Source organism: Numida meleagris, chromosome Z (assembly GCF_002078875.1).
Source record: "Numida meleagris isolate 19003 breed g44 Domestic line chromosome Z, NumMel1.0, whole genome shotgun sequence".
Lineage (NCBI taxonomy): Eukaryota > Metazoa > Chordata > Aves > Galliformes > Numididae > Numida > Numida meleagris.
Genome location: NC_034438.1, coordinates 64,549,422 through 64,573,913, shown reverse-complemented (window position 1 = coordinate 64,573,913; position 24,492 = coordinate 64,549,422). Strand labels below are relative to the sequence as shown.

The 24,492-nt window shown below is 41.6% G+C and overlaps 1 protein-coding gene across 1 annotated transcript in view; it reads right to left on the bottom strand.

Moving 5' to 3' along the window:
• Positions 1–24,492, bottom strand: part of GRIN3A (glutamate ionotropic receptor NMDA type subunit 3A) — a gene marked incomplete at its 5' end in the record, with an annotated part of 68,364 nt that overhangs the window by 27,769 nt on the left and 16,103 nt on the right. Inside the window, 2 exons of the mRNA XM_021381527.1 lie at positions 4,043–5,090; positions 10,548–11,152. Coding sequence (XP_021237202.1) covers positions 4,043–5,090; positions 10,548–11,152 — 1,653 coding nt within the window. The remainder of the gene's footprint in view (positions 1–4,042; positions 5,091–10,547; positions 11,153–24,492) is intronic.

Below are 24,492 nucleotides of genomic sequence, written 5' to 3'. Positions count from 1 at the left end.
ATGTCATCACTGGGGGAACTAAGGAGCTATAAAACAAACAAGGTGGCAAGCAGACTGGGGAGATGTCAGGAACAGTGCCAGGTGTCTTCCAGGCTGTGACAGGAAGGCAGGACAAATGATCACACCTGCTCCAAGGCAGCCTGCTGGTCTGTGTGCTCGTAGGACTGACCTTGTAGGCAAGTCAGGTCTACACAACAGACCGTCTGCCAACCAGTCTGAAAAACAGGAATGCTGTAAGGTTTTTGCGCACCCAAAGATGTGACATTAGGAGAACAACTGACATAAGCACCTAGAATTCAGAGAGCAGAAGGGATGAAAGCAGTAGAAAATGATCCAAACAAAATGTTTGTCTCTATTTTCTGCTTGCAAGTGAGCTTTTAAACTTATTGCCCATGGTGTGGAGAGCAGCCTGCTGCTTCAGATGAGGGCTCAGAACACTGCTGCAACTTTCATATGGGTTAAGAGTGCATTCACTCTGCAGCTATCCTCTATGGCTCATACAGCAGCCTGGATTCATTCAAGTGAATGTTTCTTTCACAAAAGATGGTTGTGCCAGTTTGCACTGAGATGAGATGATGGTATAAAATGTGTAAGATTAGAAAACAGGAGGAGATGAGGCAGCTGAGGTCCCCAACTGCCCATTTTCTTAGAAGAGTAGGATCTTTAGGTGACAGAAAATTGCCTTAACGTATTTCTGCAGCTCAGTGTTGGTGTGTATTTCGTAGCTCCTACTAGAAGAATGGTGTGCGGTCAGGCTGTGGCTGGCTGCCCCTGAGGTGGGAGCTTCCCGGAGAGCTACCACCTGGCGCTCCTCCAGGCCTTCACCCATGGCTGATCTGAGCCTGGATACTTTAGGTCAGTATCAGTGAGATGTGAAGGACTGGAAGCAACCCGTGCGACAGACATTAGGTAAAATGCATTTCTAATTCCTTCAGCATCAGAAGGGTGTTCAGGTTTGAAAACCTAGTCAGTGGAGTAGCTGGCTGGCTGGATGCTCCGGACATTTGGCTTGCCTTTGTTAAGATTCTGCGCAGGCCTCACTCAGAAAACACACAATGGGCCCATCAGGCTCAAGGCCTGTTCCCAGAATGAACTCTGGGTAGCACCATGCCTGGCTGGTGGCTCCTGGAAGCAGCATGGTGATATTTCAGTATTTCATTGCTCCCATCTTGTCAGAGCATGTGAAGGTCCACTGGGGAGACCCCTAGTTCCGTATTCCTTGTGATCAGCTGTTATACCACAACTAATTTTGTATTGATCTCTGATGAGAAGGTTGTACCTCTGAGACTCTCAGAGCTATACTGAGCAACTGCTAAAACACCCTGCTGCTCAGTCAGTTAAACATCACTGTTGCAACACGTATTCTTCTGGAAAGGCAGATGCTGTTTATTCAGGTTATAGCTAACCTTGGATACTTTTTTTAATCAGAAAAAAGAGCAGAGATCCTCCTGCCAGTACTGGCTTTAGATACCAGGTTTCTCATCCTGAAAAAAGACTTTCACTTTTTCCCATCTTACCACCCCCCCGCTCCTGCTTGCAGTCTCACAGGGGATTTACTGTTTGTGGTGCAAGCCTGGAGAAACTACACGCTTTATACTGCTCACCTATTTCAGGTTTTGCTTTTTAAATACTTTTCAAAAGCATAGTACAAGAGTACAAGCTCATCTGTCTGGAGAACAGCGGGGGAATGTTTAAAAGCACATTCATATTAAGAAAATTATTTTTGCATCTTGTTGACATCTTTTTCAAAAAGATGAAGAGAAAGAGGCAAGTAGATCTGAAAAAAAGGTAAAATATCTAAATCACCTAAAAAATATTTAAAGAACTAACTAAACTGGTGGGTGTACCTCTACAACTGTTGTGCTCCAGACATTTCCCAAACCTAAGCTTTAGATGTTAGAGAGAACTTTGACAGAGCACAGTTCAGGCTTTGTGTGAGAAGAGATTAAAGCAGTACTTTTTCTGTTATAACTGATAATACAGACTGAGATTTCAGAGGCAAACATGTGAACAAAATATCTACAAATATTTTCTAGTTCATGTAACATCAGGTAATCCTCTTTCATAAAATCTATATGTTTTATTTCTACATTGGAAAGTGGGAACAATTCAGAAGCTCAGCTCTGTTCCATGAAGCAGAGAAGTGTGTCTAGGAGAGGCCACTAATACCACTGATTTACTGGGATCATTGAGGTGATTAACCCCAAACCATGAGTCAACAGTGTTTCTATTCAGGCCTAAGACCTGTTTGCAGTGCACAATATGCTTCAATACTCTGTGCTCAATTTTCTAACTTGATAGCAAAGCTTTACAGTGCAGCTTTAGAATAATTTCATCTTCTTACAATTGCAGAAATTTTCCAGTATCTCTCTTAGGAACTGCATGTATAGTCACAACATAGTGATGAAGAAAAATAGGATGTAATCTGATGTGATTAGGTAATGGATTAGGTAATGCCCACACAAAGAACAGGGGACTAACTTCATTTTCAAGTCCATGTTAAGGCTTACGAAACAATGCCTGAAAGACTCAATTACTCATTCAGTATGCTCTGAGTAAAACAAATACAAGATTCCAGCAGTCTTGAAGCTTAACTTGATGAAATTACAGATGTACTATATATGATATCTTTACGGAGGGGGAAAAGCACTAGCGTTAAGTCATAAATCAGAGTGCCTCAGGCCAACCATAGAAAATACTGTTCTTTTAAAAAAATATTACTGGTCCAAATGTTTGAGGAAGTGATTCAGAAATCATATTCACAAAGTCAAAACTGGATGGTCATTAGTCTGAATGCAAAGTTTTACTAATGTAAAAGATGGAGCTTGGCCTATGTTGTTTGGAGGTATGTATATAACTTTTATTAATAAATTTTATGAAAGCAAAATAAATGACTGGTTCTTGAGTTCTTGAGGTGATTTATTCCATTGGCATAATGTTTTATCAGTTCAGCTACCTGAGACTGATGGGAGATAGTTTCACAGCTGTGTACTAGCAGTTAAATTAAGAGTATAAATTGTGGACAATACCATGAATCACACTTTTGCTGAAGAAAACATCAAATAAACAAGGGAAATTTTCTGTTGGCATCCTGTTCCCTAGAGGGACTGTCAGTTGAAGAGGATGCCTGCTTTTGTGTCACCTGCAGTCATGTATTCTCTCCATAAACCCTTCCGCTCACTTTTATTTGTGACCACAAATTAGTGGCAAATAAAATCAGAATAGTCTTTAAAATGGTTGGACTGTGGAATTTGGCTGAGGCTTAAATTTCAGCACAACTTCATCCCCCTTGGGAGTGAGGGAGAGAGTGGGTGTGAACAGTCCTGCTCCTGCATTTTTTCTTGCCCTCCCAATAAGTACTAGGCCCTCTGAGCTACTTGCAGACAAGCTATCTACTGCATGATCCAGTTCCTGCCACAAACAGTTCCCCAGCAGAAGCAACACTGAAAGTCAACTGCCTGACTACTCATAAGGTAAACTCTGCCATTTTGATGCAAAAAGTAGAGTTTTTCAAAATATTTCAGTTCTTCTCCATTTGATTTAACGTTCATGGAGAACGATGGCAGTAAAACTATTAAGGCCTCTGAAATACTAGCAAAACCCTACACAGAATATCAGGTTTTACGTCCATGCTTTTGACTCCACACTGTGTGGTTATTTTGCTTAAGTAAATCTCAGGATGATCTAAACCAGCGAACTGATCCAACCAGCTGCAGCCAAGGGGACTTTAGAACTGAAACCTAGACTTAAATCTGCATATAGAAGCCACTTCAAATCTCTGCTGTGAGGAAAACAAAAATCCTTGACCAACCTCTCACCTTAGACCTTTGAAATCACTCCCTACACTCTAATGGATATTTAAATATCCTCTCTCACTGGACTTTCCTCCTGAAGCGCTGTCAGATCATAATTAACTTTAGTGTAACTGCTGTTTTGCAGATAGGTCGCTTTCTGATTTTATTAAGAAACCATAAATTATGCAGCAGTGAACTTCGACTGGGAAAAAGAAAAAGCTGAGCTAATAACAACAGACATGCTTTACCTTTGGGTCATGTATTCCAGAAAGCTCTTCATAGATCTTCTCTCCAACCATGACAGCAGCTAGGTTGGCTGTGTACGTGGACAAACAAAACAGACAGAAAATAGCCCATAGATTCATTAAAAACCTTCCAGTCCAGCACTTAGGGGGTTTGATGGCAGCTGTTCTTCCAAACAAGATCGCATAGCAGACATTCAGGGCAGAGGAGAAAGAGAAGACTTTGTTTCTGTTCCTTCCCTTGGGGGTCATCCCAAAAGGACTTTTCCACTCGTATAAGGTGAGGAAAACAGCAGTGATATGGAGCGCAACAAATATCCCCAGCCACATAGTCCAGTGAAGTGGCCACATGAAGGCTCCAATTGGTGCTGCTGTGTCTCTGGTCCTCACCAATATCCCCAAACTAGTGGAAAAGAAAGGGCTAGTGAAATCAATCACTTGGCTGCGGGCAGTGTTAATGCTAAATGACGTCACTGCCATGTGAGCTGTCCCAGAAAGAAGGTCCCCCACCAGCCCAGTCCAATGACCATTCTTCCAGGCTCCATATTTTCCATCACCAACAATGTACAAGTCAAAATCAAAGTTCATATCCTCAGCCAACTTCTCCAGCAGGTCAATGCAGTAGCCATAGCAGCACTTCTTCAGCTCGATGGGAACAGTGTCATTTCCTCCTTGAAGGGTTTCAAACAGGTTATCCAGCACAGCTGAATCGTTGGTCAAAGGATCCAGGCACAGCTGCCCTGCTGGGCAAAGACCCTCATCATCTACATCTCTTGTAAAGACAAACGGGTGCTCGATAAGAGTTACCACTCTGAGGTGTAGCCGTGTGGGGTGCTGCATGTGATTTTTATGTCTCTGGGCCTGTTCTGGCCATATCCCATAGTCCATGACAATCTTTCCGTCTTGCCAGATCCCCAGACGAGTCCACATCGGGTTCCCGACAGGGTCATGTTGCAGGTTCCAGATGAAGAAGTTGTTTTCTGAGCTGACAACAGAGGAACCTTTCACCTTAATGTGGCCACTAAGGCCATCAAAAGTTGTGTTGGCTAAAAACCTGTTGGAGGAAGAAAGCAGAGTAATCAGAAGCAGACATCTCAAGCCATATGCTGAAACTTATGCAGACACCATGAAGTTATTTTTATGGGATTAGATTAGGAAATCTGGCTAAACACTAGATATTCATGGCTTTCCTACGGCATGGTGAATAAGCCACTAATACCTGGGAATGCTCTCTCCCCTACATATTTTATGCAATGTAAATGGAAACTCTTCAGGAAAGATATTTTATTTACTTACTATAAAAAATGAGTGAGAGAATATCATTCTTTCTTCAGCTGCCTTTGCCCTTTGCTTTGTAAGTAAATGAAACATAGGTTACTTCTCAGCCAGACTTAAAGAGATCAGTAGTCAGTTTCCCAGATAAAAATATGAATGAAAATGGAAGAGTGGAAATGATGAAATGCCCTTCCAAGAAAAATCTTATGATCTAAGTAAGATGTAGCTTATGTAAGAGAGGCTACTGAAGTGCTGTCAACAGACATCAAGCACTCTCAAGTGAACCAATCCAGATTCTAAATGCCCATTTGGCATTGGTTAGCCTATTCAGAATGAGGAAAAGGACTCGGTGAAAGAAATCTGCCCTAGAACAAAATTTTAATTCTTTTTTAAAAAAATATTAAAATACTCGCAAAAGCAATGTTCTGAAAAGTCCAATTTTGACACAGCTAATTTCATGAAGCATACCAGTTTTGCACTCCACATATTTTGGTTTTTGTACTTTTACTATCCTAGATCTTCACTGTAAAAGTTAAGTATTTCCTCTGCACTGGGCTGGCAACATTTGCTGGTAGTTGTCATCCACTTATGTATAATACTGCTTCTGGTAACTCATTATTCAATATGCTAAAATGATACAGATATGGGAGCAGGGAAGTGAGTGGGAACATGACCAGCTGAACTGCTCTCTGTTAATGAGAAAGCTACTGCGCATTTTGCAGGGACTGTAGAGGCACCCTGTTACGACTGTAAAAGTCTTGGTAGAATGATTCCATTAAAAACAACTGAGTTATATTGCTGCTAATATGGTGTAAGGTAAGTGAAGCACATATTTTTCAGTAAGAGGCATTCAGATGACAGACTATTTAGCTGTCATAGTAGAATGTAACACGTCATAACAGCTCTGAGAATTAGATGAAAACAAGTATTGAAAGAAGTATAAAGGGTACAGCTGTCACTGCAGCCTCAACAGACAAGACATAAACTTTAAGTTGTGTTAATTGTTTATCAATAGCTACAGGGGAAGAAAAAACTAACCTTAAATTGATTCAAGAAGGATAAACCTGCAGCGTCTGTGCATGCACTGATGAAATCTGATAAATTTTCATGTATCTTCGGCAGTAAAAACTCTGCGTGTGTCCAGATCACACTAGTATTTGTCCTCAGTAAAGAACAAATTTAAGAAACTAAATTATACAGCTTGAGTATAGCTGCATGTGTGAGAGCCTTTTCTGTAATGGCTTCAAAACTCCTCTTAAGCAGTCTATTGTGTGTTAAGTTTGGAGAAAGACCTTAAAGTCACAGAATCATTAAGGCTAGAAAAAACCACTGAGATCATCTAGTCCGTCAACTCAAAAGATGACACAACCCAACATGTTACAGCCAACGCTGTAAAAAACAATGGGTCTGTACAAGTGTTATCCGAGTCTAAGAATTATGCCAAGAAATACACACAGATGTTTATATACAGGCCTGATGCATGATTGTGGATCACATTTTAAAAATTCTCTTCCACTTAGTCTAGTGTTATCTAAATGTTACCATAAGTTCATTAAGTTACAGTGGTGGCTGCCACTGATTGACTGGTGCTTTCTTCCCAGGATGCTTTTCCATTTGACAGCGCCCATCCATGTTTGTATATGTAAACATCATCAAGACAACAGCTACAGAGGAAGGCAATGCCAAGCACTAAAGGAAGGTTTACATAACCATGAACTTATCTGTTTTCTATCTCTTTTCTTGCACTCTTCCTTACATGCATTGATGGACTTGTATGCTGAGGTTATCACTATGGCAATAATTGAAGGCATAGATGTGTCTGTGCACAACATTATGTAAGAAGCAGTGGGGAAAATAGTGTTAACAACTCACGAAATGCCAAATTTGAGAGGCACATATTCCTAAGAGGAATAAATTAGCAAAGTTCTGATGGATTTGGCCCCAAATTTCCATTGCAGCACAACCTGAATATTAGAAAGCTGTGAACCTGGAGTTTTGGGAGTAGATGAAGCTACGGAATAATGCGTTAGATTTATTTTCTACGGGTAGAATGAGAACAGTTAAATTTACGCACTGTGTTCTCTGACTTTCACTGTAGAAATAAGCATGCCCATGAGAATGAACCAAGCACTCTACCTGTCCTATAGTTGAATTGTGTTAGAAGCATTTACCTGAGAGATTTAGTAGCATTTAAACATATGACTTTGCTACCTTCTCGAGGTAGAAGCTTACTTTTGCAGCTCATTTGCATGTTCCATATTTTTGGTAGTGACAGGACATTAATCAAAATAAATGAGGGGAATCATGTGGGAGATACATTTTAACAACACTTTGTAAAAGTTGTGAGTGGCTCTGGCTCCTAATCTTCTGCATATGCTGTGTGCAGCAGCAGTGAAACTCATGCCAGCATCTTCACAGCAGAACTCAGTCACTTTAAAAAACAGATGAGAAGACCTGACTACATTATTTAGACCAGCAGCCTCTAGTGTGAAATCTTCAAGTATCACACAGACACAATGGAAATATCTGATATACATCTGATAATATTATTGATATACTGAGCTGATCCTTTTCCGTAGGCCTATGGACAGGATCACAGAGAAAGATGGGTATAGATTTCAGAAGGCGAAGAGACAGATCCTCAGTGAATTAATTCTGGGATGTGTCAATGTCTGTGAGCTGATGATTGCACTGACAGACTGTGATAGCTGTCTCTACGTTTTACTAGCATTACTCAGTTTGACCAAGAAGTCCCAAGTGTGCCACTTGTCCTTTTCAGCTTTCTTCCTGTTTTTATTATTGTGCTTTGTTCTAAGAACTGGTTGTTACCATACTCTAGTAAAGACATCTTTGTAGAATGACTTAATTTAATGATTTCACTTTCACTCAGTCTCAATGGTTTGGCCATTCTGTATCCGTCTTGGAAAAACTATCAGAAGCAAGAGCCAGAACAGGCAGACAAATAGCAGGCCGGAGAAATTACCCAAGGCAAATTAAAGCTGTAAGACTAGTTTAGGCTGTAAGAAAAGATGAAGCTCTTAAATTTTAGTATCTTATTCTGGCAACAAGGATGCTCTCAGGAGCAACAGGAACAGATCTGAGAATCAGCCTCGTTGTAGGAGGAATTAAGGATGGAGATTTACAACAGCAAGTGTGTGTTCCTTCATTTCCATACTCATATCGATAAAAGCCTGCTTTGTCATGGACCAGACAGTGGCCTTGTTCACAGCCGTGCTGCCCTTGGGTGTCACTAAAACGTCTGCAGAGTCAGTGCACAAGTGCAGTGAAAGCCCTGGACCTGGTGTGCCCGCCGTGGATGTGCTGTTACTCTGTGTGCTGCAGCTGTGGAGGCAATGCTCATGTCTCTGCATCTCTCCATCCCCAGTCACCACAGCTCCAAGACAGCATATCAAGACAGATGGGCTCTCAGGCAGAAAAAGACCCACGTCAGTAAATACTCACTTACTCACCAGACGGAAGTTTTGTCTCTGCTCTGGTCACAATTAAGCCACCCATCGGTGCTTCGTGACTCAGAAATCACTGTTATCAGTATGAATTAATAGTTGCGCTGCTAACTCAAATACGTAAGGATTGGCCATCAGGTACCTGCCTCACTTACACATTTCGCACTGCAGTGATTCAGGCCAAGGGTTTATCTAGCATGTTCTCTTCAATACAGTCCACCAGCAGGTACCTAGGGAAAAGCAGGCCAAGCGTATGACATTTTCTCCTAATGATCTGACAGTTCTCAACCATTTTGAGTTCCAGGCACTTCCAGAAGCTGCTGTGATTTGTCAGTGTGGTGCTGCTCCCTCTGAATTCTCCTGCAGGCACTTCATTCAGCCCTCCTCTTGAACTCACTTAAAATGCTAGTATTAGTTGAAGTTACGACAGAAATTTTACAGATGTACTCTCCGTACTGTACTCTACCACTGTGCTGCGGTATGAAGCGCTGCTTTTGTTTTGTTTTGAACCTTGTTGACTTCATCTCCCTTGTTTCTTTTAGGCAAAAAGACAATGAATGATTTATCTCTTTCTGCTCCCTCCATTTCACTTGCGATTTTGTACATCTTTATCACATTCCCCATAAACTGTCTCTTTCCCCAGCCTATTCAAGTCATTCCTTCTAAGGACAGATTTCTCCCTACCTTCTGAACCTTTTTTTGCCTTTTACAGTATCTTTATCAAGATGAAGGGACAAGACATTTCATAGATGTGAAAAATACGACAACCTGACAACAGCAGTCAATGTGGATCATGTAAGAGCTACAAGTTTTTCGAAGAGAAAGATGAAGAAATGTTATGCAGGAATACATAAAAGTGTTTTGATGTTGCTTTTGTTTCTCTTTGACTCTTCCTCAATCCTCAAAATATTGTTTGTAACACTCAAACATTTGGCTCAAGAACTCTTACCCTAACCCCATCCATTAAAATCTGTAGGCTAAAAACCAGATGTAATGGCATAAAAACATGCAGCAGTCACTGAATGTAAAACAGCTGATGATTTCACACATGTAACAAGGACTTGTTTGTTTCTTTTTAAAAGGAACCATGCATCTTTCTCATACGCTAAAGCCCCAAATATGTGTAGACATTAATTTCCAGGTGGTTTTGGGAATAACTGTTCTACAGGAATAGTTTTATAAGCTGAAAGAGGAGCTTCCCATACCACCCTACAGAGTGCTTCTAGCACTTCTTGTAGCTTTGAGAGCTCTCAGCTTGCAGTAGTGGTGTCTGAAATGGTCAAGGGTTTTTTTGTTTGTTTATTCCTGACGCATGGAAGCATACTAGCAAGGGCCTGAAAACATACATCTGCTTTTATACCGATTACTTTGGTAGCACAAATACTCTTTTTGTGTTTTGCGTTCTCTCAGGTATCTCAAAAGCTGAGAGAATTTGACTTCTCCCACAAAGACATAATTACAAGATACTTTCAGAGCTTAGGCTGTAGCTGAGCCTACACACTCACTATACTATCTCTGCTTCTGTGGAACAGGATCTTTTTTCCACAACTGGCCTCATTTCCCTCATTTCCCTCTATGGCTAAGTTTAAGTTTCATTATTTCTCCATAAGTAATGAAGCAGGAAGAACTACTGAATCAGATGCATGTATTAGTAAGGGTTAATAGCATTATTGGCCACACCATTAGGAATGGCTGGGAAGGGAAAGAAAATTAAGATGTTATTTGGTACCACAAATGCTAGCTACAAACAGCAACAAGAACAAGAAACTTACTTTGACAAATACTGTCCTGAGGTTATATTTTTTTCATCTGTGTCCATGCAATTCATTGTACTTGGAATAAGAGCTAGTTCAGGCTGAATCATGGTGGCTGCTGCTACAGCTCTTGCTACCAGCTCCATTGCATCCTGCACGTAATGCTCAAAGACAGACTGTGTTGTCTTGCCATGAGCAATGAGACCGAGTGGCAAACCTTCTGTCCTCAGTTCTTCCACGTTCTGTGAATCCCCAATAATCCAGTGAAGTTCTGGAGGCATCACACCAAATCGGGTGGTTATTTCAAAAATTCTCCTTGTTTTTTCCATGTCACATCCAAACATGACCATGGTAGATGTTGTGTCTTTGATGCTTTCCAGGTAAAACTGTAGGTAGTTCAGAAGGTCACTGGTTGAAGTGAGATTTGCTGTGATGTTTATAATGGATCCCAGGTGGAACTTGGAGCTCTGTTGTGTGAGGAAGAGAAAATCCGTGATGTTCCACTCCTCCTGGCATACCATTAAGCTGAAATTGTACCAGTTGTTCATTGCAAGGATTGAGAATGTGACATCAGCATCAGAGCTCAATGAGTTTTCTAAACTCATTTGCAGGTGGAGGGGATTCTGTAGTTAAAAATACAAAATATTTTAATTAGAAATAAGCTGGAACCAAAGTTAACGCATTTTCTTAATTTTTATGTGAGGATTACATGTTCAGTCATGTTGTTCAAAGTAATCACTTGTTGATCTAGGTAATGGTGTGAGAAATTGGGAAACTTAGACCTACCCAACTTATACAGACAGTGAGTCAAGGGCTTCCTGGGCTAGAATTTGAGTCAACTTCAACAATCATCAAAGAGTCTGTTCCAATAATTTGTATTTCTTTAAATCCATTTGTACTTTTGGATTTCTTGGCATTCTCAATCACTGAATTCCATTTTCTTCTAACAGAGCATATGAGAAAGTAAGACTATTATTTGTATTCAATCACAGCAGTGATGCTTAAATTCAATGAACACTGTCAAGTGCTTTGTTAAAAAGGAAATGAAGACAAAAAAGAACTCTCAGGTTTTTTTGTGTTTTTTTTTGGGGGGGGAGGAGGGTAGTAGTGGACTTTTCCTACATAGACACATGAGCAAGCTAATGAAACAGATCATCACTGACAACAGATGCACATCATGTACTGCTAATAAAACTTGAGAAGATTGATTCCTTGGTAAAGGGCAAGTTATTGAATGTGCAAAAGGCTAAGGTGTGCACATTCTGTGCTGAGTTGGAAAATACTTGATAAATGGGCATTCCATACTAATATTTGTTATATCACTGATAATAGAATAGAATGTAACCAGTTACATTTCCCAACAACACTGCCTTTTGCTGTATCTTTTCCAGGAAAGGAGGGAGGATGTGAGGTTAATTTATCCGCTTGGTTTCAGCTCAGAAGCTGACAGTCCTCGGTATAGCTTTACTATGAAGTCAGTTATGAAGTCAGTTACAGGATTTGATTTGGCTTGTAAGATCTTTGTTGTGACTTCATGTCAACATTTGCTGGTATTCATGCCCCCTCAAATTATATATTATCCTACACAGGTTCCTGAATTTCATAATCTTTCTATCCATTCCTAAGTCACTAAGCCCTTCAGGTCTGTTCCTCATGCTCTTACATTTTAGGGAGACAACATGTATTATATATGAGAGGGATACAACCTTTTCTCTGTTTAAAGCTAGTATAAAATGTTGTTTTTTGATTTTAGCAGTATTTTAGTGCTCATTACAGGCTCCAGCTTGCACGGATCTTAGAAATGTCATTCTAAATTCGAAATAATCAGAAATGCACTAAAATGAAACCCTGGCTCTCCACTTTAGATATAAGAGGTAGAATGCGGCAAATAAAAAACCAACCAAACAAAAAAACACCCCAAACGAACAAACTAAAGAACTAAACACCATTTAAAAGCAGCAAGCTTTCATTGTGTTAATTTGTAGCTACATGAACTCATCATGCGTTTTCCTGAGCAGATCATTTAAATTCAGAGCTTGATTGAGAGAATACTTTAATTGAAGAAGCTCTCAGCTCCTTTGTTACCTCTTGGTTTTGGTACCACTGACTTGTTTTCACACAGACACATAAATAAGCTAATTGAATAGATCAATGTCCACAATCAATGCACATCATGTACTGCCAATAAAGCACAAGAGGATTGACTCTTTGATAAAGGACAAGTTACTGAATGCACAAGAAGCTAAGCTGTGCAGACTCTGTGAGCACTATGCTAAACACAGCCTATTAATTAAAATACATGATTAGCACAGAAAAAAGCTTTGCACATAATACCTGGATTTGGGAAGCTGATTTGAATAAATTAATGTCTGAAAACTCAATTAAGACAAACTTTTCTGGCTAAAATTATGAGCTTATACAATAAATTAACTCTAGTTTGTCTCTCAGCTGAAATAGAAGGGAATAGAAAGTTTTCCTTGTGTCCTCTGCCCAAGATAAAGTCTGGTTACTTCTTACAAAATGATGGGCCTCCAAACAACCTTGCAAGCCTGTCAACTTAGTTAATTTTTTAGTTTAGAAGTAAGTTATTCAATATAAATGGAACATTTTGCACATATAAATGATAACATACAACCTGAACATACTGTACCAGGAAGATCAAAATTCTCTGGTACATTCAGAAGCATAGCATCTCAATCATAGCTTTACAGCTATTACAGTGTACATGCAGGTATAAAAAAAAATCTATTGGACACAGAAAAACAACCCTGTACCGATGACTGATAGAAGTTAGCAAGAATATCTGTATCCATACTTCGGAAAAAAAAGCTACTCCAGGAAACAAACAAGACCATTTGCACTTTGTGATTTGTCCCTAGTCCGGGTTCGGCCCATGACAATTAGCTCTCCTTGATGCCTTACACTGGCAGTGTGGGTTCCAGTTTGGGGGATTATTCCCAGTAGGCAGTATGGGTAAGTGCATGAGAACTGGTGCTCCATCTTACCCAGCAGGTTCAGATATCTCTAGACCTATATGTCCCCACACTAAACACAGTGCTAATGCACTGTTTCACATTATCTAAGATTTCTTCCTGTCCACAGCACAATTCTTCAAGCACCAGTATCAAAACACTTTTGAAGCAAAAAAGGTACACAACAGGGGAAAATTACATGTTAGGGTCACTGAGGATCACACTGTATCCACAGGAAACAGAGCACTGAGCGCATATAAAGAAACTGTCCTTTGGGGCTAGAAAACTAGAAATAATTTTACTCAGCAGTGCAGATGAAGACGAGCTCCACTGCACTTGTGGGTAATCTCAGGTGGAAGATGGACTCTTTCATAGTAGTGCAGCCAAAGGTTTAGTCCCGAGGAGTTCTAAGAGTGGTCCCTTTCTTATGTGAAAATACTTAGATGTTCTTGCCTTGAGATACTTCTTCACTCAAGGTCAGGCTGGACAGGGCTCTGAGCACCCTGATCTAGCTATAGATGTCCCTGTTCATTGCAGGAGAGTTAGACGAGATGGCCTTTAAGGCTCCCTTTCAACTCAAACAGTTCTGTGATTCTATGATTCACTGAGGGGATATGAATTATTATGACCTGTTTAAACCAAACATGTTTTTAAGAGGTTCTTGACATGTTTTAGTTGTCTTTTTCTATAGTCAGCAGGTACATCTACACAAGCAATTAGAAGCACTGTGATTAATTGCTTATTTCCTTGTTAGCATGCCTGAAAGGTAAACTTTAAGCCCTGAAAAAGTAGCATGAAGTATATCAGGATCAAATGGTAATTTGAAGGGAACTGACTACAAACTCATCCTTAGAACTTTTCCGGTACAGTGATACATTGAATTATCAGTTAGAAGGCATTTGTGTTCTGCTTAACTTTCAGCCAGTCCTCAGCCCACCATGCAAACAATCCTGCTGATACTGGGAATCAACAGGAAACGTTGTTTTACTAGCAGTTAATGTCTGCTCTGCGTTTGGAATTCAGCATAGGGATACTCGATGGGCCAGGTCGGCTCACAACACAGCCAACTACAGGGTTCATCTCCAGAAATGCTGGTTGACCTTACTTTTTTTTGTATGCAAAAGAAGAACCTTTCAAAAAATGATGCAGTGATGTTTGGAGATATTTGGATTTAATACCTTCTTAATTTTATTTTGAAAGCTTTATTTATCATTTGTAGGATGCAATTGAACCTAGCGGGCTAAAAAATTACACAAATGAAGTCACATGTCAGAATACTGTCTCTAATGAGCTTTTATGTATTTCTGATGATTCATTTTTCTATAAAATAAAAAATTACTGCTTTTTAATGAAGAACTTCCAAAACCTGCCTTTTTAATGATTCAGTAGCAATCACCGAGGCTGCATAATTTCAGAGCAAAGGCTTCTGACAATTTAAATGATAATTTAGATGTGTATAACTTTTTGCTTAACAGGAAACAGAAGATTTATGAGATAATATCAGTGCATTGAACTGTGCCCATCCATCCTTATCAAAATTCTTAGGCAGACACCTTTATTACGTGACTTTGGAAATTAGTAAATTTTGACTGTTTAACTGTCAATTAATTTTTGTATGGAAAATCAATTGCTTCGTTTCAATTTTACTTTAAGCTGCCATTAAAGGTGGAACGACTTGCATCAATTTTTCTCTACATTACACAGAAAATTAAAACTCATTTGAATAATGTTAATTGGAATTTATTTTTAATGATGTGTTTGTATTTATGAAGTCTCAACTACCAAAAGCATTTTCAATGTTTATGAAGTCTTAATTTCTTACTGCACGTAATTAGCTCATGTTTTATAAACCAGTCATGATGACTTGACTTCAACTTTTTCTGGGTAACTAATGAGCCTAGAATACTCATTTTCTGATTAATCACCTTTGGATCATGTACTGACAGTCTTTCCACTGACTTCCCGTGGGCTTCAGACCAAGCCAATCATGAAACACTAAACTCTACATGGTTTGATGTATTTCAGTTCTCTACACAAAAAGAGACAAGAACTACTTATTTTTTTTCTGTACCGCAAACAGAGCGATTTTTAGTTTCATTGCCTGAGATACTTGAGATAGCAGGTTCACTTAACACCCAATAGATTATTTGCATTTCATCAGTGAGATCTTTTTCAAGGCTTTGTTTCAGACATCTGTATCGCCATTCTCAGTAAAGGAAAATCTTGTGAACATAATCAATGCCTGGAGCTAGACTGACTTACACCCTGCAGGATCTGACCATTTAACTCTTCAACCAAATTTGTAATGCTAATTACACATGGCCACGGTGACATTTTATTTGACATTATGATAGATTCATTAGGAGAGTTAAAAGCACGTATGTGAATAATTTTTGCTAACTGTAAAAGTAAATAATACACTGAAAATATTATTCCCCTGATTCTGAGGGGCAAAGGCAGTGTTCAAATGTATATTTATGATAAGAAACAAAAGAGAAAACAAGTTATATAATTACATCAGAGAAACCTCTGCTGAACGAAAAAAAAAAGCCTTCTGGCTTTCAGTGCAGCTGTGGGGACTCACAGCTTTACAAACAGAGCTAAATGGCAGCTGTGAGCAAGCTGATGCTGGAGCTTCAAAACCTGAGAAGCTCTTTCTTCCATGGTTGAAACGACAAAAGTTTAGGCTTAAAACCCAGTTCCCTACAGACTAAGTGCCTACCTATTGCTTTTTTCTTTTCATGCCAAAAAGAAAGATGCTGTGAAATATTTTTTTTTTCTTTGATAGCTGCCTTGCTGCTGAAACTGCAGTGCTTTGTAGAGGATTTTGTGTTGGTTGCTGTTGGAGTGCAGGAAGGGCTCTGGATGGATAAGTCCCAGTGTTTGCCCAACCAGCCAGAGAGTGGCTGCTGGTGCATTCAGGAGATAGGTGAGGAGTTAGGACAGTGTGAGCACTTCTCCCTTCACCAGGGTCACTGATGGCCTCACACCACGCAGTGAGAAGGGGAGCTCAGAGCTCTCCATACCTTCAGCCACGGAAATTTCATTTCTGCGCCTCACTCATTAGTCCAAAGAGCCCAGCATGCCTTTGGTATCAAATGCTGGAACCGTGGTGTAATGCTTCTGGCCTTTTTCCAGCCCCAGCTAAACCCCCTAAGGCTTTTCATGGACATTACTAAGTGTTACATTCAGCCTCCAGGCCTTCATCCAGAAAAACACTTAAACATCTACTTACACAGCATCAGCATGATTAAAAATACCAATTTCTTCTGCTATTTAAACAGAAGAATAATCCCATCTTTTGCTTCTCTGGGGAAGAAAATCCCAGACCTAGATGATTAGGACTATTCATCTATGTAAAACAAGCCCCTGTCAAGCAAATAATTTCTCCTGCATTGGCCCAAGAAGAGGAGGATGACTTTACTAAAATTCTCTTTTATCGTCTTGCACATCTTCTCTCTCCACATATACACCTGTTTGAACAAGAGTACAATTTGAAACAGGGCAGATCCCCGAAGAAAGGCTATTTTTTGCAGACAGTTCCAAAGCTTCTGAGAGAGAAAAGCCAGTTCAGACTAGCTAAAGCTGTTCTTATTCTTACAGCAAAAGAAGCCTGGCAACTGTCCAGGCAATCCTTATCAGCAGATCCTAACAAGGCACTAACTGTTGATTTAAAAAGAAACAACAACAACAAAAAAGATTAATTTAAGGATTGTCTGAGTTTGTCCTCAGAATGATTTCTCTTGTTCGACCAGACAGTCATGAATTGGGGTTGCTTAACATCTCTAATGACTACATACAAAAACTTCAAACTAATCTGAATAAGTACAGCTCTCTACAAGGTCAAACAGGCAGTATAAAATAAGAACATTCAGATGTTCTTGGAAAGAAAGACCCATTATTTATCTTCATGGCCATTTATAAATTATTGTAAGTAATACTACTTCAAAAACTTCAAGGTGTTCTTTGCTCCGGAGGGGAAAAGACCAACATTTAAAGTTCAACAGAGAATATTTCATACGGATGCCAAGAGCCGAAATAGTTTTTCCTTCCCTAAAACATGTCATTACTGTTAGAAGACAGATGATTGATAACACAAGCAGATCAGGGGGAGTTGCACTAATTCTCCATAACAGGCTTTCCCCCATCATTAAAATGCCAATGCAGTGCTCTAGAAGATCACCTCTAGTCTGTGGTATGCTCCGCATGGGAGAAAGGCGGCTGGCTCCTTGTCTGCAACACTGGCTCCCAAATGCTCTACTAATGTAGGTGGGAGACAGAAATGTGGGAGATAAGGTATTTGCTTGCTTTTAAAGCCTACGCTCCTTGCAGAGAATTCAAATTATTACTGCCTGCTCTTAACTTGGCCATTAATTCATGGCATTAGGTAGATGATTACTTGTTCCTTCCTTGCCTCAACAGTTATCTGAGGAACCCTCCTTTTCGTGGAAAGAAGATGTGATTCATAATCAGCATCTGCAAAGCCCTTGTAAACATTTGGATAAAAGATGCCAGAGGATATTAAATGCAAGTATTAGCCACAATGGACAATTCATTACAGCATGGCATTGTTTTCTCTAAGTTCAGCACTGTTACAGAATCCAGCTGTGCCATGCAGATGAGGACGCACCATCAAGCGCATGGCAATCTTTGCCAGCTCTACCTCAGGCTTTGTTTGCAGTGTGATTTCCCACTTTTTCTTACAGCTGACCTCATCGAGGCTGCTCTTTCTGTGCACAGTATTTCTCATCAGGTGTTTGTGCTGCAGCCACCCTGCTACAGGTTTTTCACTCTTGCAAAGGATGCAAATTACGGGGGCAGTTCCACAGAGGCACATCTTTCAGGATTTTGTCTGAACAGCACTGCAAGCATGGAAGTTTGAAAGCAACATGTAGTAAAAATTATTTACTTCTTAAAGCAACGTGGAGTATTCTGGCGCAGCCAGAATAGCTGGGTGTCCAGCAGTGATGCCATCAGCAGAGCCAAAACCATGTTAGCACCAGGGAGAGTACAGTGCATGCACTTTGAGGCTGTAAAGTTACAGACCTGCCTCCTGTGTCCTGGTCCTCCTAATACCTGAGGTGCAGCTGAGGAAGGCCAGGTTGCTGTAAAGCAATTCTCATAGCTCACTGGAAATGCAGTCTTACCTTGAAGATAATGGTTTAGGAGGCTAGCAGAGCACTCCATGAGTGTCTCTGAATGGAGGAACACTTTTTACTCTTCTTTTAGAGTGATTACTAGCAACTCTAGATAAGGCTACCATAATAAAATGTCAGTTGATTTATGAAGAAATCACACCTTAAAGGCTGCTGAAAAAAAAACAAGGAGAGGCTGTATCAAGGACCCCAGTAAGCACTATCACAGGATGACAGCAGACTGCAAGCACAGGATGGCGTCAGGGACGAAAATCACAACTCACCAATGCTCAGTTAAGGTCACTAAGAGATTACTCCTCTGGGAGCTGAGTAAAACTTGCTTTAGAGAGAGCAAAGAACAGGTATCCATTGTACACATACAACAGATGTGCAGATAAGGTGGAACTGTGAATGAATGAGAAACTGGCACCAAACACAGCGGATGCGCAGACAACATTAGCAAACAAATAAAAATAACCAAAAGGAAGCTCAAGGGAGAAACAGCCTCCCACCACCAACATAATACTAATACAATATCCTAATTGGCAGACACCCATTTACTTCCCTTTATCAACCCCTTGAAAAGACAAATGCATGTGCTCTTTTCCCTAAAGGAGATTTGTGATATTGACCTCAGGACCCAGAGATGAATGGAAAGGTGCTGAGAAAGGTGTGAAAAGAGATAGCAGAAGTGCACATACAATAACCTGAACTATGTCATTGCTGAGAATGAGCTGTTCTATTTGGATAATTTGTCTGTAAGTATCTTTGCAGCGGGACCAATAACACTACTTTGATTAGACTGCTAGGACTTTAATTAGACTAACAGTAAATTCCTGGCTTTGCATATTTCCATAGCTCACGCTAATTGCACACAGTGTTTGCTCTAATGCCTTGCTCTTGAGGACTACCATTAACACAACGTGAAAGTTGACAGAGAATTTGGCAACCAAGGCTGTAATTATGATGCACGTTGCCAAGCGCTGTTCCTCACTGTGCTCTTTGGCACACTACCTTTGCCAGCCTCCCCTGTGAGAAGAATTCTTGCAATGGCATTCCCACCCTTGCCTGGTTACAGCAGATGCCATCTTCCCAACAGCAAGATAGGCTCTCTGCAGTGTTTCACAAGAAAATGGTACTTTTCCACAAGCACATGAAGCGGCGAGTTTGCTTTCAGTATGACCTGGCTTTTTAGGCACAAGCAAAATTCTCACAGAACAAAAATAAATGAATTCCAGGAGAAAACACAGAATATGAGGGCAGTGAATGCAGAGAAGGCTGGTTCTGGCTATGAAGGTAAAAGAAGTTTGATCTCATTCTACAAAAGCTGCTATTATCCTTGCTGATAAGTACCCCATGTACCCACACAGCACTTTATCCAATTAGATTTTATTCACCATTAACACCAGCAGCAAGAACAAAAACTGGAGCACCTTTTCCACCCACTGGTCCAATTCCAGCCTGGCTTAGAAATGTCTCCAATGCACCCCGCACATTTGCATTCCTGGTGCTTCCAGGAGCTGCGTACTGTGTCTCATTATTTTTACAGACGACAACAAGCCTGCCATCAGGCTCTGCAGCCCTACTCGGTGTTTGCAGCCCAGCAAAGTTAAGCTATTTGTTCTTGGAAATGAATGCAGAAGGAGGTGGCAATCCATCCAGAAAGCCTTTCCTGTTCTTCCTCAGGCCATGCCTTGGAGGCAACCAGGGTGCTGGACGCTGCTCCTCCAGCACACTGACAACCACAGGTTAGCACCTGTACCTCTTCATGTCCCTGGTGCTGCGGTGCTATGCATGGAGTAGTCACTGAAGGATTCATGGCAAAGTACAGTGGGAGAAATGAACCCCGACCTGGTTCCTCAAGAAATGTGCAGATGTGGCATTGAGGGACATGGCTAGTGGGCACAGTGGGGATGGGTTGGTGCTTCGATTTGATGATCTTAGGGGTCTTTTCCAACCTTAACGATTCTATGATTTTATGCACCAGCTCACCATCGATCCTCTGTGCTGGGCCTTGTTCTGAGCATGTTGCACAGGATTAATTTCACCTGCAGGTGCATTTTACTCCATATTGATTTTTTGTATGAAGGAAAGCTGAGAATTAAGCTTGCAAAGACTGATCTCTTTAACTCCATTAAAAGAGGCCAGGGTGAATTAAGTTAGTAGTTCATCTTTATGAGGCTAGACATGTAAATCATGGCTCTAAGGTGAATTCTGTGTGTACTTGCTTGGCTTAAAATCAGGAATAGCATTTAAAAATCTCTGCTTGAGGTTTCTTATTTAATACACCAAGGATTTAATTAGAAAGCTGGGAAATTAGAAAGACTTATAATAAGCTCTTAGGGGAAGGGGGCGAGAAGGAAAAAACTATACCAAGCAACTCTTCTAAAAAACAAATCCTGCAGATTTATCTTTTTCGCTAGATGCAGAGATTTCCATGGGAACACCCCAGCCCTCCCCTCTGCCAGATTTCTTTCCTCCCCCCACCAAAGCGAGCACGGGGGCTGAGCAATGCCAGGGGCCACAAGTAGTGGGGAGGCACAGGGGGTGGCACACTGGGTGCCAGTCAGGGGGCACCTCCTGCTCGCCTGAGGGCACACTGCCAGGCAGCCAGCTGGGTTGCATCCCTGCAGGTGCCCCTGAGTGCATGGTAGGGCTCTGCCATCTGAGCAGCAGAAGAAATGTCAGTGGGAGACATGTCAGCCAAAGCCAGCAATGACTTCATGAGCAAGATGGAGGCGTGACATATACAGAATGGGAGAAGAACTCACTGAGAGCAGCTCTACAAACTGGGGGTCTTGGTGGATGAAAAGCTGGACATGAGCCAGCAGTGTGCACCTGCAGCCCAGAAGGCCAACAGTATCCTGGGCTGCATCAACAGAGGGGTGGCAGCAGGGAGAGGGAGGGGATTGTCCTGCTCTGCTCTGCCCTTGTGAGGCCCCATCTGGAGTACTGCATCCAGGTCTGGGGCCCCCAGCACAGGGAAGATGTGGAGCTGTTGGAGTGGCTCCAGAGGAGGGTTACAAAGATGATCAAAGATGATGCTGGAGCACCTCTCCTATGAAGACAGGCTGTGGGAGCTGGGCTTGTTCAGCCTGGAGAAGAGAAGGCTATGGGGAGACCTCACTGCAGCCCTCCAGTTCTTGAGTGGAGCTTATAAACAGGAGGGAGACCATTTTTTGCATGGTCTGGTAGTGATAGGACAAGGAGGATAGCTTTAAATTAAAAGAGGGGCGATTTAGGTGAGATGTTAGGAAGAAATTCTTTACTCAGAAGGTGGTGAGGACCTGGCACAGCTGCCCAGGGAGCTGTGGGTGCCCCACCCCTTGCAGTGCTCAAGGCCAGGTTGGATGGGGCCCTGGGCAGCCTGATCTGGTGGATGGCAACCAGCCCACAGGTGGGGGCTGGAGATGAATGGGCTTTGAGGTCACTTCCAATCCAACCCATTCTGTGATTCCATGTTTGTTGGCTTCTGGGCTGTGGATTTACATTCCTTCAATAGGAGATGAAAGTGTGACTTCTGAAAATGCAGCGAAGCTCAGTGATTTATATTTACTTTCATTTTTTTCCCTCAATACTGAATTCACTGTCATAAAACAAACAAACAAGCAAAAAAAAAAAAAAAACAACCAAAAAAACCCACCACCACCACCACCACCACCAAAAAGCCAGACAAGTGTATAGTTTAGCAGCTTTGTCACGCTCTTTGAAAATTTCTCTTCTGGTCATGCAGAAGACAAACAAGGTGTGATTCTGCAATCCAGAGCTCCCTCTCCACCAAAGGCAGAAGCATTTAAGCTTCCAACCAAGCACACAACAGCCTCCCACAGAAGTGTGTGACTGACTGCACAGGGCTGTTACCAAGGCAGAGAGAGACAGGAGGTAAAAGAGGAGGAGGAAGATACCCTGGCTACACATCAAATACAGAAACAGAGCAATCCTGCTTGAAATCCCTGCCCTGCTTTGTGCTCCCTTTGCACATAAGCTCCTCCCAGCAGGACAAGGATGGCCCTGCTGAAGTACAGTGCATGAGTGAGCAGCACAGGGTACAGACACCGCAGCATGTCTGGGTTTCTCCCTTGTGGAGTGACTTTCTGCCCTAGAAGTCCTGCAGCTTACAGCAAGATAAATATTTCACATCCCTCTGCACAGAGAGGGATCTGAAGGGACAAAGGAAAAAAAAAAGAGAAGTCACATATCTTAGAGGATATACCAAGATCTTGCCAGAAGCAGAATCTAATGCTCAGAATTCCTGTTCTATCCACACTAGACACAGCTGCCTCAACAGATAAAAGAATGTGTGAAGTAACAAATACATTTATTTAATGAGTTACTGTTAAGTACTTTGGACATCAGCACCACTGCTCTACTCACTGCGCGCTGGTCTGTCTTTCTGGACTGCTCTTACTGACTCAGTGATGCTTGCCTCATCAGGACCTGATGCCTGCCAAGCACTTGGATGCTCTGACTTCTTCATTAATTCCAAGTGCGTAAACAACTGACCTATAATCATAATGTGATAAAGGCAGATGTTACTGTAAAGGTAGTGTGCACAGCAGACAGTGGTTACACGTGGTGGGGCTTGGAGAATTCATCAGAAGTCACCAGCCATGACCATGATTCATAATATGTAATCAGGTGGATATTTACAGCTCATTGTTGTGATCTATTCTTCTGTTCTAATCTAAATACTTGACAGTACATATACAGTAGTATTATCTTTCTACTGTGCATAAATATTTGTACAGATTACAGCTTCCAGCACCTAACATGGACAGTCAGACCACCAATAAAGTGACAGCATGGAGACTGTAAACCACTGTAGAGTATGAATGACTTAAATTTTTCCTTCCTTTGCACTGAGTCCAAATTCAGTGGAACAGTGGCAATTGATGCTTTCTAGCCTTTAAGTCATCCTTACACATGTCGTATGTGATAGTGGGCACAGACTGAAGATAAATATGCGACCATACGCGCTGGGAAATGCAGCACATCACTCTTGGTGCAACTACCTGGCTGTTCTGAAGGCTTGTACTACTTGTCTGCCACCGCCACTTGACAACAGCTGGCACTCATCACAAGATGCTGGCACCGGCCACATAAATACGTCTCTTTGTATGGCTCTGCCCATGGTGAGCGGAGCTGGTTCCACCATGTCACCATCAGAAGCAGCTCATCAGCTTTACCTTCCGGATCTCTTTCTGCTGCATCAGTATGAAAGCACCACAAGGACAAGTCATTGCCAGTGGCCCTGGCCGTTGAGCTTTGCTGCACTCCTATGGTTCTATCACAAGGAGGGAGCTTTCGGCCTTATGGTCTTCCTTTAATTGTTTTTTTGTGCCCTCCATGTGCAGCAGAGGACAAGCCTGCAGCTGCTGGTGAGGCTGAAAATCACCCTCAAGCATGACTCCTCAAGGACAAGCCTTTCTTCACAAACTTGGAGGCAAAGGATGGGAAAAGATGGGCTCTGATGTCTGAGGTGGTGTCCAGATGGAACCCAGGATGCTCATCAGGACACGGAGCTGAGGTCTATTTTGGTCATGCAAGAGTGGCTCCAAAACAAGACTGGAGAGGTCTCAGGAGGTCTGGGTCTGCTGGCCTTGAAATGAGAAGTATGTAAGACACATGCACAGCCTCTTCCCTTTGGTATGCATTACCAGGGGCTTTGGGAGGCCACAGCTCATTTTATGGAAGGTGTCACTGACTTAGGCAGGGAGAAACTCAGCCAGGCTTTTCCCCCTTGGAAATCTCATGGAACGGCACTTGCAGCTTCCAGCTCCCTTCAGCATATGCATCCAAATGAATGCTACTGCGCTGCACAGAGTTGAAAAAGAACTGGAAATCTGTATGGTGCCA